General features: G+C 36.2%; 1 protein-coding gene across 1 annotated transcript in view; it reads right to left on the minus strand.

The window, feature by feature from the left end:
* Positions 1-17,413, minus strand: part of IPO11 (importin 11) — a 217,116-nt gene that overhangs the window by 68,880 nt on the left and 130,823 nt on the right. Inside the window, exons 25-27 of the mRNA XM_036070953.2 lie at positions 13,623-13,718; positions 12,624-12,737; positions 6,276-6,397 (exon numbers count right to left, since the gene is read on the minus strand). Coding sequence (XP_035926846.1) covers positions 6,276-6,397; positions 12,624-12,737; positions 13,623-13,718 — 332 coding nt within the window. The remainder of the gene's footprint in view (positions 1-6,275; positions 6,398-12,623; positions 12,738-13,622; positions 13,719-17,413) is intronic.

Genomic DNA, 17,413 nt, shown 5'->3' on the forward strand with positions numbered 1-17,413 from the left:
TGGTGTATTAATCATGCCTCCTTATTTTCTGTATGCTGATGGTTTGACAGATGGGGCCTTAATGACCCTGGACAGACTGCCCTTCCCAGGGCTACCCAATTCAGAGAGACAGTAAATGACTGCCTTACTGCATAAATTACACATGCAAACCGACTGATCCAGAGCCCATACCCAACTACCTCTTTCATAAGGCTCTAACACTCAGGGCCACTATCTCCCTGCCCTAATCACCGTAGGGCCAGGTAACAGACAACTCGCAACAGTGCTTACACCATACAGCCTACTGAATTATTTAAACTAGCCAATCCTAAACCTTCTTACCCTCGCTTTCCCATTCCTTCCCAAGGAAACCACAATAAAGGCTCATGCCCACATTGTCCCCTTACTCCTTCTGTCTCCAGACCAACCCTGGTGTTTCCTTTTGGTTCTGTGTGATGAGGCATGCATCCTCCTCTTGGGAACTGTGAATTATAAAATATCTTTCAACGGCAATTGTCCCCTGATCTGAGGGCCTCACCATATCTGAATAATAATAAAACCTAAATTTTAAAGCACTCAGGACCAACTAATGATGCATTCACATTTAGTAATGTCTACTGAACAAATATATGAATAAATAAGCAAAGACTGAAGGCTGGCAACAAGGAGGCAAGCGAACACTAGACCAAAACTTAAAGACCTGAATCCTAGCATTTCCAATATGTGACACATTGGGCAGCAGCAAAATGGATTAGAATAACTTCCCCACAAGACAATGAGTAGATTAACGGTATTGTTAGATGGAAACCAATAATTGTACAATTCATCACAGAGAATAAAACTGACTCTACCTTGAAGGCCCCGTCTTTCAAGGATGCATGTTCTACTCTCCACCCTTACTACTCTCAAGCCCTTGCTCTAATGCCTTGAGTTGGGGGCGGGGGTATGGTGAGTGAATGAAGACTACAAAAGAGTACATGCTTCCTTCTGGAAGTGATGAAAATGCTCTAAAATCAACTGTGGTGATGGCTGCATGACTGCGAATATTCTAAATACTACTGAGTTGTACACTTTATGTGGATGAAATGTATGGTCTGTGAATTACATCTCAATAAAGCTGTTACCACACACGATGTTTCTAAGGCATTTTTCTTGTGGAAGACTAAAAAAATTGAGAACCAATTTTTACTATAGAAAAGCTACTAAAATCTGCGGTCAAATATTTACAGATAAAAGAAAATATTATAAAATACTAAAGAATACATGACCTAGGGTGCCTGGGGGGCTCAGTTGGTTAAGCGACTGCCTTCGGCTCAGGTCATGATCCTGGAGTCCCAGGATCGAGTCCCGCATCGGGCTCCCTGCTGAACAGGGAGTCTGCTTCTCCCTCTGACCCTCCCCCCTCTCATGCTCTCTCTCTCTCATTCTCTCTCTCAAATAAATAAAATCTTTAAAAAAAAAAAAAAAAAGAATACATGACCTAGAAGTAAAAAATGCTTCCTATTTTAAGGGATGAAAATGAAAGTCTATCATGTTTTTTTTGTTTTGTTTTTTTAATTTTTTAAGTAATCTCTACATCCAACGTGGGGCTCAAACTCACGACCCTGAGATCAACAGTCACATGCTCTTCTGACTGAGCCAGCCAGGTACCCCAAAAGTCTATCATGTTAAATATTCATTTAAAAATCGTCAGTTTAAACCAAGCATAACTCAGGTAAAACAACATGTCTACATTTTAAAAATTATAAACTGCCTTTTATTTAACTATGTTTAAACTATACCAAAACACTACTCTTTGGAACCTGTTATCTTGATAGGACTAGTCTAACATTCTTTTTTTTTTTTTTTTTAAAGATTTTTTATTTATTTGATACAGAGAGAGAGGGGGAGAGCCGGAGAGAGCAAGCACAAGCAGGGGGAGCAGCAAGCAGGGGAGAAGCAGGCGTCCCGCTGAGCAAGGAGCCCGATGTGGGGCTCGATCCCAAGACCCTGGGATCATGACCTGAGCCGAAGGCAGACACTTAACTGACTGAGCCACCCAGGCGCCCCTTGATAGGACTAGTCTAACATTCTACAAGTTGTAATATGATTTATCTTAGAAATTTCTTAAATAATAATAAATTTCTAAGTGGGGATATTACATATGCTAATTTTGAGATAAACAAGAATTATGGAGAGGTACCAGGTGTCCAATCCAAGCAGGTTTGGTAATTCTGATACTCCAGGAGTTTATTATAAAGGCAATTTCTCCCGGAATGCAAGCTGTCATATCTAAAAACCATACTGCTTTGCCAGTCTCTTTTTTCATTATTCAACTAGCTTATGTTAAATATTCCCCATCAGTGGCATCCTTAAATTTAAAAATAAAAGTCAAAGCCAAAGTTCTCACAACACTTGCTCTCTAAGAATACTTATTCACATCTGAAATTCTTAGAACTGCATTATAAAATTGTGTCTTTGAAGTTGGAGGATGAATTGGTATTTTAGAGAAGAGAGTCAAAGTAAAGTTTAATTATTCTCATTCTCATCTCCAAATCACAGTTTTGTTTAATCTATGCCTTTGGAGGAAAACATGAAAAGACGTATATATAAATAATGTTATGGTCATATAAAAATCAGCTGAAGAAACTATTCTTCCCTCTATGTTTAAATACAGATCCTAAGAAAGGGAGAATATTCAAACCTGGAATTATTCCAGCTAAAGAGAGAAACAGTGAAACAAAAAGGACAAAATACAGTTGCAGCACTGAACAAGTTAAAAAAAAAAAAAGACTGCACTATGTTAAGAAGGTGAGCAAGAAGAGATTAACAAGAATGTGCATAGCAGATATCAACAAAATCATGAATCCTTAAGTTGGTGATAATTCAGAATACTGTAAAACATCAAGCACAAAATGACATTCCTTAGAACATATGCGGTTAACACACATTTTAAAAATAAATTAATGAATAGATGTACAGATACTCAATATACCTGAAATGTACTGAATTAAAAATGAGTGCATGTACACATAGTGACTTATGCTCTCAGAACTCTGCACTGCAGTAAATGGATGAGTAGGTGAGAAAGGAAGAAAGGGATGAAAGCAAGACAGCTAACCTCATCTATCCAGTCAGTCTAACCTTACATACATAAACTCATGTAATCTTTACAACGGTCTCATCAGAACATCTGTACATTTTAAAAACAAGGAAACTTAGGCACAGTAACACAAGAACATGGTCATCGTCAGCAGCAAGTCACCAGTGGCACTGGGATTTCAGAGTGGTTCTGAAGTCTAGAGTTTTTATCAAATTTCTGAACAGAACCAGAGGATTAGGGTAAAGGAGAGTTTAATAGTTTCTCAAATGGTCATTCTTTACAGCAGTGATTCTAAACTGGAGGTAAGAAGTTCTACTGGCATCCACAGGCCAGAGGGCAGAGGTGCTGCCAAGTATCCTACAAGGTGCAAGATAGTTCTCCAAAACAAATAATCATCTGGGGGCATCTGGGTGGCTCAGGCAGGTAAATGTCTGATTCCTGATGTCGGCGAAGATCATGATCTCAGGGTCCTGAGATCGAGCCCCTTGTCGGGCTCCCTCCACACTGGGCATGGAGCCTGGTAAGATTCTCTCTCCCTCTGCTCCTCCCCCTGCCCCACCTCTAAAAAAAGAAAAACCAAAAAAGGGGCGCCTGGGTGGCTCAGTCAGTTGAGTGTCCAACTCTTAACTCCGGCTCAGGTCATGATCTCTGGGTCCTGGGATCAAACCCCACGTGGGGCTTCCTGCTCAGCAGGGAGTCTCCTTGAGGATTCTCTCCCTCTCTCCCCAATAAATCTTAAAAAAAAGACCAACCAAAACCCCAAATAATCATCTGGCCCAAAATATCACTAGTACTATAGCTGAGAAACCATGCTTTGGAATGGTGTATTTTTGCTTGAAAATCTGTTATAATAAAAGAAGAAAACAACATTTCCCAATTTAGATGATTAAAAAAATCACCATCAACATTATTCACTAGATCTGCTTATTTCAGGCAAGGAAAATGTTACACTGCAATGTCTAAAAGAAATGCAGGAACAGAAAATTACTATTACATGGGAGATTAACCAGGTATTATTACTGGGGACACAGAAAGGGGAAAATTTTCCCAAACTCCAAAAACTACGTAGTTTAAGTAGAGGAAAAGTAATAAAAGAAAACAATAAAACTGCTGACCTAAATTTCCACATTACCTTCCACTAGACAATGTGAATATAAATCTCTGTAAGTTCTATCATGGGCCAGTGACAATGCGGCAAACTTACACAGCAATTAAGTTTTTTGTTTGTTTTGCAGATCATTACATTTTCTGTATCTATCAATGTTTCTTTAGTCACTAATCCGACTATAAAGTTAAATAATTATTCTTTAAAATTCTATTACTACATTATTCAAGACTTTCTTGGTACCCTTAAAATGACATGAATTCATTAGTGCCCAAAAGATTTTCCAATACTTACTTCATTTTAAAAACAAGATCCGATCTTCCTATCACAACTATCTTCTCCCGACTTTGCAATCTGAAATCTTAATATTTAAGAGAACTCCAAGTCTTATTAAAGTTCTGCCCCTCAATTTAGACAGAATGACATGAGCCCCCCCTCACTCCCGTCTATTCTTGACTTAAAGAAACATTGTATTTTCCTTAGAGAAGCCGACTATTTTGGCCACTTATATACAAAACGTATTTTTTGACCACACACTTATATAAAATTAAATATTAAAGCAAAACAGTTGTCTCATAAAAAATGTAAAACAAATGCGCTTTAGATACAATTAGATATCCTTCTTCATCTAATGTGTGTCATTTCTAATTTACCCTCAGTAATTTCAGTACTTTACATTAAAGAAAATCCTAAGGTGCTTTTCTAACCTTAATATTTTTTTTCCATTCATTAATTTATTCCACAAATGTTTACATAGTGCTGGCTACTGCCAAAGACCACGTTTTTTAACATTTCCATTTTATTTTTTTTTTCTTTTTTTTTTTTTTTTTTAACATTTCCATTTTAAAGGCCTGAATAATCTCAAGTCACTATTTATCCATGAAGAAAAGGAAACAACAATAAAATACAGGTAGCTAAAATTTGGTTTTCAAAAATTAATAAAATGCCACTCGATTTCACAGTTAGGAAAAATATATTGATCTTGTGCATGTCCACCTCAGAAAGGGCACCACCTGGTAGTTAAAAAGAGCAAACCCTGGCATCCAGTTGCCCCAGGTCAAAATATGCCCTATGTCATGCCACATGCCACACACTAGGCAAGTTAGTTTACATTTTTAAGTTATTTCTTTGCTCTATAAAAAGAAAATAATCATGCCTATACCTCAGGACTGTATTAAAAACTGAATGAGATATAAATGTCAAACATGTACCAAAATATAAAGACATACAGTACGTGCTCAGTAATCAGTATCTATTATTATGGTGTTAGGACAAAACAATTACCTATGTGTTTAATTCAAACTATTATATTAGAAATAAATAATACCTACATTTTTAACAAGGATTTCTAAAGCTAACTGGATTTATTTCACTAATTTATCATTAGGATTGATGTGTTTGAAAATTCCCTACGACAAAATGATCTAGTTTATTCTTCTCTACAAAATCAAGTCTTAAGACCCGCTTTTATGCCTTTAAACTTAAAAGTACCAAAAAAAAAAAAAAAAAAAAAAAAAAAAAAAAAAGCAGATAATGCAAAACTCCCAAAGACAGGGGTAAAAATAAAGAAAATAGATATTTGCATATAACGTCCAAAGCGAAGCATTTTGCATTTGCTTTATGGAAATGAGAATTTTAACAAAGTTTGTAAACTATAATAAAACGACTTCAATGATGTAACGAGAAAAAAGTACTTGCAAGTTTTTTTGGAGATAATCCAAAATAAAAAACCAATGAATTATGTAACATTCTTTTGAATTACTAGGAGGACACTTTTTATGAAGTGCTACTGACATATTATTACATATTCATCTTATATTTAAAAAGGACCTAAAATAAGTCTAGTAAAATCTGATTACAAAAAAATGAGAATTCAGACAAAAATTAAATTATTAAATGAATATGACCAAGTTGAACTGCAGTGCCTACCACCCCCATTCACACCTTTTTAGATCCAGACCAACACCTGCCCCAGCATTACCTACTAACAAAATGAGCACACATATACATAAAATACTGCCCAGCAACATGCAGCAATACCAATGGCCAAAAACGGTGATAATATTTTGATGCTTTAAAGAAACAAATTCTTAAAAAACATTTCCTCACCTATTATCAGATGGCAGAAGAGAAAGCAAAGCCAAAGCTGAAAGTTTTCTTCTTTCAGGCTGCGTAATGTTGTCCATGCGATCAACCCACATTTCAATCATATTTCCCAAAAGCTGGTCCATCTGAAAAAAGAGCAAGAGGCATCTCAAAATATATGAAATGCTATTTACTTGTGGATAAGTACAGTTAAAGTCTAGAAGCTCATAAGGCATGGTTAAAGTTCAATTCCAACAAACCACAAAATTGAAATACAAGAAATTGGGGCAAGCCTTGAGCTGGAAAGGAATAATTTGAGCAAACCCAGAAAATGACTCTAATTAATCTTGGGAGCCAGTTTATTCTGAGAGCTAGAGACTGTTCAAAACCAGTATACAGCCGATGAGTGATTTTAGTAATTTCATTTAATAAATCACCAATCCAATACATTCTTCCGGGTACACTAAAAAAGTACATGCATTTTTCAAAACTGTCAACTTGTACTTAGGTTATAGTTATTTCGTTGGATGATTAGATATTTAAATGTTAAGGTGTAATTTGCTGGACTGATTTGTTGCTACTTTCAGAGGAAAGGGCAGGTTACAACCTCAACGTACATAATTTCAAAAAAAAAAATAAGTCAGTTTCTAGGACATTATATACTATATTAAAAAAAAATGAACATAAGGGGTGCCTGGGTGGCTCGGTCGGTTAAGTGTCTGCCTTCAGCTCAGGTCATGATCTCAGGGTCCTGAGACTGAGCCCCACATCAGGCTCCCTGCTCAGCGGGAAGTCTGCTTCTCCCTCCTCCTCTGCTTGCACACTCTCACTCACGCTCCCTCTCTAATAAATAAATAAAATCTTTATAAAAAAAAAAAGAAAAATAAATCAACATAATACGGAAGTAGAAAGTGTGCTGGTTAATTGTACCTACCAACTTAGCTAGGCTAAGGTGTCCAGTTTTATGGTCAAATACTAGTCTAGATGTTGCTGTGAAAGCATTTTGTCGATATGATTAACATGTACCAAGAGTTGACTTTAAAGAAAAGAGATTACCCTAGATAATGTGGGTTGGGCTTCAATCAGGTGAATTTTGCCTTATGACCAAAAATTAAGGTTTCCCAGAAAAGAAGAAATCCTGCCTCAAGACTGTAACACAGAAATCCCGTTTAAGTCTCCAGGCTTCGCTAAAAAATTAGAACTTGCCTGTCCCATAATAATTTGTGCCAATTCCTTAAAATCACTCCCTCCCTCCCCACCATTCTCTCGTATCTCTCATATTCTCTTTCTCTCTCTTCTTTGTGTGTAGGTGCATGTGATATGTGTACATGCACACATACCCAATAGATTCTATTTTTTCTGGAGAACCTTGACTGATACACTTAGAATCTAGAAAGTAAAACACAACCAACTGTACTGATCATACAGACTGAAAGTCTATTGTGAATCTCAGGGTTTGCCTCATAAACACTTTTCCACTTATAGCACCTTTCAAAAAAAGCATTTAATATCAAAATCTCTACCTCATGGATTTTGGTAACTTAAAATCAATCTTAAGTTCCCACACTCTTCTACTTTTATGCCTCTACATATTTTCCAAGAAATACTTCAACATTTTTTAAAAGTAATAAACAGTCAAGGACAGGTGCCTGGGTAGCTCAGCTGGTTAAGCACCCCACTCTTGATTTCTGCTCAGGTCATGATCTCAGGGTCATGGGACTGAGCTCCACAACAGGACGGGCTTCACACTCAGTGGGGAGTCCGCTTCTCTCCCTCTTCCTCTGCCCCTCGCCCTGCCTGCTCCCACATGCACTCTCTCTATATAAAATAAATAAATCAGTCAATCTTAAAAAACATAAAAATAAACAGTCAAGGGAACACTTATTAGTTCAAGACAGTTATTTATATCTGAGCTCTGCAAACTGTGTGCTGCATCCTAAGATGCCACAATGAACTCACAGAATATTTACAATTACTCAGAGAAACACAGAAATATTGGTCAGATACTGCAAAAAATGTTCCTTGTGATGACTTCCTATCTTTACAAAGTACTACCCAAAATCCAGGTAAAACAAAAAGTGAAGGTGGAGGAGTCCAAACTGATTCTGATGTTAGAGAATCTGAGTGGTGCTCAATAGGCACATATATTCCATTAGTGAGTATTTGTGGATATTTAAGAATGAAATAAAGATATTCTTTCTTTAGACTTTTGTGTATTATTTTTCAATAACTACTAAGTTATTAGGACAAAAATACGTACTAAACTGTTTGGACCCAACCACTTAATAGAAGGAACTATTAGATATTTTTATTTCTTTTGGCCTATGAGCACTGTGAAAATATTACAAACACACTAAGGGAACCATGAAACACTACCATTCAGTAACTTCTGATATATACCACGAGTCTTCAATTCACATATAATTTGGAAACAAATGGTAGAGATGTTCTCCAGACTTACTGCAATTATTATCTAGTAAGCAAGATTTTAAAAACAAACCATTACCCATTATAAAAGCAAATATCAAGTTATCATTGATAACTCGTTGGAATAAAGATTCCAACACCATAGACAGGTATCTCTATTGTCTATTTTTATTTATAACTTACTTATTTCTTTCATTATAAAAATACTTAATAACATCACAGAACAGTGAATTTGTGGGGACTTTAATTAAACAAGCAATCAGAACACAGGGATCAGCAAGCCTTTTCTGTAAAGGGACAGTTAAGTAGATATTTAAGGCTTTGTGCGCCATATGTTCTCAGATACAACTTCCAACATCAGTCATAAACAACATGTAAAAAATGGACACAGATGTGTCCCAGTACAAAACTTTGGATAACTTTCATGTATCAGGAAATCCTATTATTTTTTCAACCAATAAGAAACATAATAACCATTCTTTATTCACAGACTTGAAAAAACAAGCAGTAGATTGGATCTGGCCCATAGGCCATACGTAGTCTGCTGACCCTGGGGAGCCCATGAACAGAGCCAGAACAAGGATAAAACAAAAAAAGGTGTGTAAGGTGCAAAATGTAAGGAGGTGCTCATTCTCAGCAACTCACTTGTCTCACCCAAACCTGGCCCTGATGATAAATACACAGTTCCCAATACCACAAGAACACCTAGAAAGACCTAACTAAAACTTGGGAGACTAAGGCAAAGTTACCCAGAGGAGTTGAGCTTTAAGGTAAAATAGAACAAGATGAGGAATCAAGTTAAAGAAGGTGAGAGATTGGTAGGGAGTGTTTGTGGGACAGGGAATGAAAAGCCTGTATGCAAGGCCTCTGGAGCAAGAGGAAGACAGGTGCTCTCAAGAAACTGAAAAATGTTCTGTGCGGTGAATGCCTGATCAATGAGCTCCAGAAGCGGCTAAAGGAGTCACGAACCAGATTACAGTAGGTGTTTGTAGGCAAACCTACATTAGAGAGGTTAGACTTACTCCTCGATCTAAAAGAAATCTCAGAACTGAGGAGGTTTGCAACAAGGAAGTGATAAAACCCTATGTGTATAATTAGAAAACTCAACATAGTTGCTCTGAAGTAAACGTTCAGTAAAGTCTGAAAATTCTAAACAGGACAAATGGAACAAATGTTTTGTACAAACATAAACCAGTAATATTACCTAAATTACTCAGCTACATTTTTATTACATCTTTATAATTAAGTTATTTACCCTGGAAGCATATAGACATTATGAAAACAATCTTAGTACTGAAAATATGCATTTGCTGGACCCCCCTGAAAGTCCACTACAATGAAAGTAAAGAAATATAAAAAGCAAAGGAATAATCCCATAGGGTCTATAAAAGAAGAGAAACTACACTGGGTAAAGATGGCAACAGTGTTTGGAGGATGGCAGGTGGACAAAAGAATGTTAAGTGACTGGGCAGAAGAGAAAAGCCTGAAACCAAGCTGCCTGCCAGGGGAATGACAATCTAAGATGAGCAGCTTTGGTTCTCAGAACCCTGCAATCCCCAGACCACAAAGAAGGCAGACGTGAGGCACAGAGCTCCAAAACAGGAAAACTGACTGAGAATCTGTATAAGAACAACTAGCACCTTGTAGATCCCCTTTCCCACTCCCACATAAACTCAGATGATTTAAATGAAAATCTAGATCCTGAATGGTGAGACACCCTCATTGGAAAAGCCCTCTCCCCTACCCTGAGTTCCACAACAGTTGTTCATACCTGAAGAGAGGCTACCCCGCAGGATAAAAAGGGAAAAAAGGGCCTACAAATACTTTGATTTTCTAGTAAATTTCCCTACAACAAACCATGATTCTTCAATACCCCAAGGCTCTAAGCTCTCAATTAGGTGATCAGTCTAAAAAGTTTTCATTATTCATTCAATATAAACAAGCAACTCTCAAACACTCCAAATAACAAATGCTTAGAGGACAAACCTTTCTAACGGTGACTGCTGCAATGAGTCCAGCTCCTCTCCCAAAGATAGAAAATCACTCTTAATTTAACTTGACTTACTCTACTATCTCATACTGTTTTCAAGTGTTGAAAAGAGAAATCTTTCTCCAACATCCCTGCTTCCTTCAAAGCTCTCTAGATTTACTGGAACTCATTTGCCTAGCCCTATTTAATTCTTGCATATATTTTTGATGTTCTTCAGAACTGTGCTCACAGTCAGAAGTAGCCATTTGAACTAGAATACTATTTTATTCACTTTCATCTCCCTCATCTCTACACTCAAACATGATGGCTTGACATGTTTTGTCAAATTCTCTGAGGAAAAAAAAATGTCCTCTTCGTAATGAAAAATGTAAAGAGAAAAGATAAGAAGTGTTGTTCCATGAAAAGCCCATGCTCTAAAGACAGGATCGGAAATAAGTCTGAACCAATGATAACAGCTCTTTCCTCAATCTTTCACACTGCCAATGGGTTCTAACAGTACCAGCAGTAGCCACGGTTCATTATTTCTCTTTAATATGAAATTAAGCCCAGTCGAGGCGGCCTATGCATGGAGCTGATGATTGTACATTATGAATATTATTTAAAAGCACTGACCCATACACTTAAAAATCGTGGAGGGTAAATTTTATGTTTTATGTATTTTATCACACACACACACACACACACACACACAAAACCTGGAAAAAACGTAACATAGTAGATACCTTTTCTCTTCCCACAGCATACTGAACATATCTCTGACATAACACTCATACAATTATTGTGAAATTGCCCATTCAAGTACTCTTTTCCCTGAAGGTTACTGTAAGCTTGTCAAAACAAGTGTCTCCAGTGTATAGTGTAAAGTGCCTGCTCCAGGACGGACAGGAGGCAGCACAGTGTGGTCACTGAGTTATCAGGCTCTGAAGTTAGGCTGCTGGAGTACATAAAGCAACGCCATCATTTACCAGCTGTGTGAAACTGAGCAAGTCAGTAAATCTCTATAAGCCTCAGATTTCTCATATGTGAGATGGAAATTAAAATACTATTATCTCAATGGGTTGTTGTGAGAATTTAATACATGACATTTATATGGTTGTTAAATATACTGTTATTAAAATCACTCAACAAATTTGGAACTCAACTGAATAAACCACTTAACTTTAATATTAGCCCATCGCAGTTAAATTTAATAAAGGTAATGAAAAACCTTACCTATCTATTCATCTAAACAAAGGCTAGGATTTCTAATTAGATTATATCGAAATCTAATTCTAAAAAAACTATGTACATTCTTATTCTAGATTTCCTTAAAGTGGAAACAGTTTTGTTTCACAAACCAAAAGATTTTACAAATTGCCTCCATTCTAAAAACATCATTCAAATACTTTCAACTTTCCACATCTTACAAATCTTAAAAGATTAAGGACTTAATACATAAAAACCATATTTTAATATAATGTATATAGTCTCAAGTAACATCTCACTCAAGAACCTATCCTATACTTACCCTGGTGGTTGGTTTTAGTTATAGTATTTTTTTAAATAAGCCTTTGCTGAGAAAGTCACTTCCCATAATAATTATGATGGAAACTCATCACAGGACACTAAGAACAAGCTCAATAAAGGAATGGAACAAAGATTGTAAATAATTATATGTAAAGTATTTGTTTCCTTTTAAGTGTGAGTAAACAAAATATTGCAACCATAAATGAAACAAAATTCCATCCTACAATTAAGCAGAATAAAACTGGCTATTATGAAAGAGAACAAATGTAAATTTCAATTGCCATTCAGACATTCTTTTTTCTTTCTTCTTCAAAATCATGGGTACAATGTAAGTTATTAAAGTTTTAAAATACAAAATTTTAAATACAAGAGTTTTAAATTATTTACCCCAATTATTTTCAATCCTTATTTGAAAAGACTTTCTTCAATTTAAGTAAATTGATTCTTACCTCCTGATTAAATTTACGTGCCATCTCATTAAGAAGTGAAGAAAAAAAACTAGTGTTTTGTAGCAGGACTCGACCCATAACTCCAAGGTACGTTGACATCACGACAGGATACCTCTGTACAATCAAAACACAGCACACATAAAATTATATCAAGGTGTGAGTACAAACACAACTATGAACAATCTTAGACATGGTAACAGTCAAAGGGATATAAAATAATATTCTCCGGGGCGCCTGGGTGGCTCAGTCGGTTAAGCGGCTGCCTTTGGCTCAGGTCATGATCCCAGGGTCCTGGGATCAAGCCCCGCATCGGGCTCCCTGCTCATTGGAGAGCCTGCTTCTCCCTCTCCCTCTGCCTGCCGCTCTGCCTGCTTGTGCTCTCTGTCAACTAAATAAATAAAATCTTTAAAAAATAAATAAATAAATAAATAAATAAAAATAATATTCTCCTTCAAAATCGCTTTAGGATATACTGCCAATATTACCTGAGTTATAAGTAACTTTCTAAATATATGTCATACAAGGTAATATACGTATAATATGGATTTTAAAGACAGAGGAACACAGAAAGAATATTTACCAACGGCTTATTTATTTATATTACTGTAAATACTCGTACAATACATGGTTACATGGATTCACTTAAAGAGACCGACTTAGAAAATAACCGGTATTTTTCATATATTCAATAGGTACTACAACCAGCACTGTTCTTTCCCATTACTCTGCTTCAAATCTTTGTGGATGAATATACATGCATGTAAGTGAGAGATTATAAAAAAAAAAAAAAAAAGAAGCTATAGTTTCTGGAGAAAGAAAAGGCCAAGCTATATAACTACCCTGAAAATTACTTAATTTACTTCAAAACAACCCAATAATAAGAAAAGCTTTTAATATCTAACAACAAAGAAGAAATAATTTTCCAATGAAGAAGGAAAATAATTAAAAGTAGAACCCTAGAGTCCATTACTATCCTTAGAAGCTTAAGGAAAATCTTACCTCTCCTTCTATAATACCTCTGAAAACACAGGGTAGAATCGGTTGAAACATTTGTGCACCTAATACTGGGTTCACTTTAAGGGCATTTTCCACAACCTAAAAACCAGAAAGAATCATTGGTAACACTAAATAATCCAAGTCACTGCTTCATGTAAAACATAGGTAAAGAAAACAATGTATTAAATATCACACACTAAATCTCAGAATACACACAAACACATGAGGTAGTCAATATTCTGGCATTAGATACACTTTTACAAGACAATCCATTAAAAATGGATTTGATATAAAATTTGATATGAAGTGTATAATACATACAGCTATACATCTCACATAGAATTATAATTAATCACATCCTAATAACAGGTACCATGTTGTCATTATTACATTTGCATTTTAAACAAATAACCCTTACAAAATGGTACACTAGAGTCAGCAAAAGGCATTTCAAAAGTGTTGGCTTTTTTTGGGGCGCCTGGGTGGCTCAGATGGTTAAGTGTCTGCCTTCAGCTCAGGTCATGATCCCGGGGTCCTGGGATCTAGTTCCGCATTGGGCTCCCTGCTCCTTGGGGAGCCTGCTTCTCCCTCTGCCTCTCTCTCTCTCGCGCTCGCTTGCTCGCTCTCTGTCTCTCATGAATAAATAAATAAAACCTTAAAAAAAAAAGTGCTGGTTTTTTTGTAATAAGCGGAACAGTATGGTCGTGGCGCAACAACAGACACAAAGATCAGTGGAACGGAATAGAGAGTCCAGAAATAAACCCACGATTCTATGGTCCATTAATCAACAAAGGAGGCGAGAATATGCAATGGGAAAAAGACAGTCTCTTCAACAAATGGTGTTTGGAAAACTCAATAGCTACATGCAAAAGAATGAAACCGGATCCCTTTCTTACACCATACACAAAACACCCTCAAAATGGATTAAAGACCTAAATGTGATTCCCAAAACCATAAAATTCCTAGAAGACGACGTAGACAATAATCTCTTAGACATCAGCTGCAGAAACATTTTTCGAGATATGTCTCCTTTGGGCAAGGGAAACAAAAGCAAAATTCAACTATTGGAACTACATGAAAATAAAAAGCTTTTGCACAGCAAAAGAAACCATCAACAACAACAAAAAGACAATCCAACTAATGGAAGAAGATATTTGCAAATAATGTATCTGACAAGGGGTTAATATCTAAAATACATAAAGAACTTACACAACTCAACACAAAAATCAAAATCAAAACAGAACAACAATAACAAATAATCCTTTTAAAAAATGAGCAAATGACATCAATACATATTTTTCCAAAGAAAACAAACATATATCCAACAGACACATGAAAAGATGCTCAACATCATGCATCATCAGGGAAATACAAACTGAAGTCATAATGAGATATCATCTCACATCCATCAGAATGGTTAAAATCAACACAAGAAACAAGTATTGGCAAGGATGTGGAGAAAAAGGAATCCTCATGCACTGTCAATAGGAAAACAAGCTGGTGCAACCACTGTGGAAACCAGTATAGAGGGTCCTCAAAAGCTTAAAAATACAAGTACCATAAGATCCAGTAATCCCATTACTGGCTATTTACCCAAAGAAAATGAAAATATTAATTCGAAAAGATATGTGCACCCTTATATTTATTGCAGCATTATTTACAATAGCGAAGTTATGGAAGCAACCCAAGTGTCTACCTATAGATGAAAAGATAAAGAACATGTGGTGTACACACACACACACACACACACACACACACACACACACAAATAGAATATTACTCAGCTATAAGAAAGAATGAAATCTTGCCATTTGCAACAACATAGATGGATCTAAAGGGTATAATGCCAAATGACATAAGTCAGAGAAAGACAAATAACATGTGATTTCACTCATGTGTGGAATTTAAGAAAAAAAACAAATAAAGAAAAAAAGAGACAAACCAAGGCACAGACTCTTAAAAACAGAGAACTGGTGGTTACCAGAAGGGAGGTAGGTGGGAGGTGGGAGGTGGTGTGACACAGGTGAAAGGGATTTTTTTTTTTAAACATTTTATTTATTCATTTGAGACAGAGAGATAGAGAGAGAGAACATGAGCACGGGGGAGGCAGAGGGAGAGGGAGAAGCAGGCTGCCGAGCTAGGAGCCAGACATGGCGCTTGATTCCAGGACCCTGGGATCATGACCCAAGCCAAAGGCAGACACTTAATCATCTGAGCCACTTATTGTGTTGAGAACTGAGTATGTGCAGAACTGTTGAATCATTATATTGTACACCCGGAACTAATAGTATACTGTGTGTTAATTATTAAAAAAAAAAAAAAAAAAAAAAAAGGGATGGCTTTTAATTAGAGAAAAGGTAAGTTAGAAAAAATATACTCACTATCCAAAAATCAATCTACCTGTAAGTTTATCAATAAATTAGACAAAAAACAGCTTGTTGCATATATATCGAGAAATAATCTTATTTTATTTATAATATAATTATATAGGTTATCAATCATGGGCTGATTGTCACAGTGAAAATTCTGAAGGGTAAGTGAGAGTGCTTCCCTTTATAATAACAATGACGGCATGAAATTCAAGCACAGTGAGATTTTTTTGTTTATTTTTGTTTTATTTTTTAGGAAGATAAGAAGGCAGTAGTCAGGAAGCAGCAATGAGAACCAAGAAGGAATCTTCCATGCTTCCAGCCCCACTGTTAAGAGGGAAGGAATGAAAACAGACACCATATGAGAGGGTTATGAGCAAGTACTAATCTCAAGGCAGAGCCAAGCTGCCTTTAAAACTTGTAGCAATGTTTCTCCAGGGTGATTATTGACATTCTGAGTCGGACAAGGATTTATTGTTCAGGACTACTGCATGCATCGAGGGGCTTTTAGCATCTCTGGTCTCTGTTCATTATGTGCCAAGAGCATGCTCCAAACATGATCACCATCAAATACACCTCCGTGCATTTTGAAACATTCTCAAGGTAGGCAAATAGTACCCATGGATGACAGCATTCTCTAATTTTGAGCAAGAGGTAAAGGGAATGTCTAAAGAAAAGTTAAAAAATACAAAAACTTTTACAGTGGGCCAAGTATTATGCTATCTACTAAAAGATAAGAGGATAAAAAGTTATCACAGATTCTGATTAAAAGCAAGAGGAAACGAAGTTCAAAAAATAATTAAATCTGACCTCAATAAAGCTTATTAAAAAAACAGATTTGGAATAAAGATGGAAAAGATGTAGTAGGTAAGCTAGTAAACTGAATCTCAGAAGTTCATGTCATCACAAAGTCTCTATTTTAGGTATGAATGGAAAATAAAGCCATCTGCTGAAGGCTAGACGCATATTTAACTTCATTCCCTCCTGATACCCTACTATAATTACAGTATAAGGATTTTAAAGGGAAGGGGAATCATTAAAAGGACCAAGGGATGAAAGATGAACACTGGAAGGTATAAAGAAGAAATTCAAAAGTGACTGATCAGGTCACAGAGAGCTAAAAACTAAGAATGCAAGGGACAGGGTGGAGAAGCAACTTAATTTATGGCATCTCTGTCTTCTCCCTACCTTTCATCAAAATCCACAGAAATTAGGACCTCCTCTGGAAAAAAGGGAAAGGAAAAAGCTAAAAATAAGACTGATTAAAAGTCTACTTAAGAAACAGGTTGCCAGATATTCCCAAATCTGCATATCTGGGCAACTGACCATCTCTCTCCACAGGAGAAGATAGTGTATTATCTTTAAAGGGTCTAAAAGAGTTTCCAGATTAAAAGGGCCCAGTAGTGCCCAGTACAATCAACTAAA

Source organism: Halichoerus grypus, chromosome 2 (assembly GCF_964656455.1).
Source record: "Halichoerus grypus chromosome 2, mHalGry1.hap1.1, whole genome shotgun sequence".
Lineage (NCBI taxonomy): Eukaryota > Metazoa > Chordata > Mammalia > Carnivora > Phocidae > Halichoerus > Halichoerus grypus.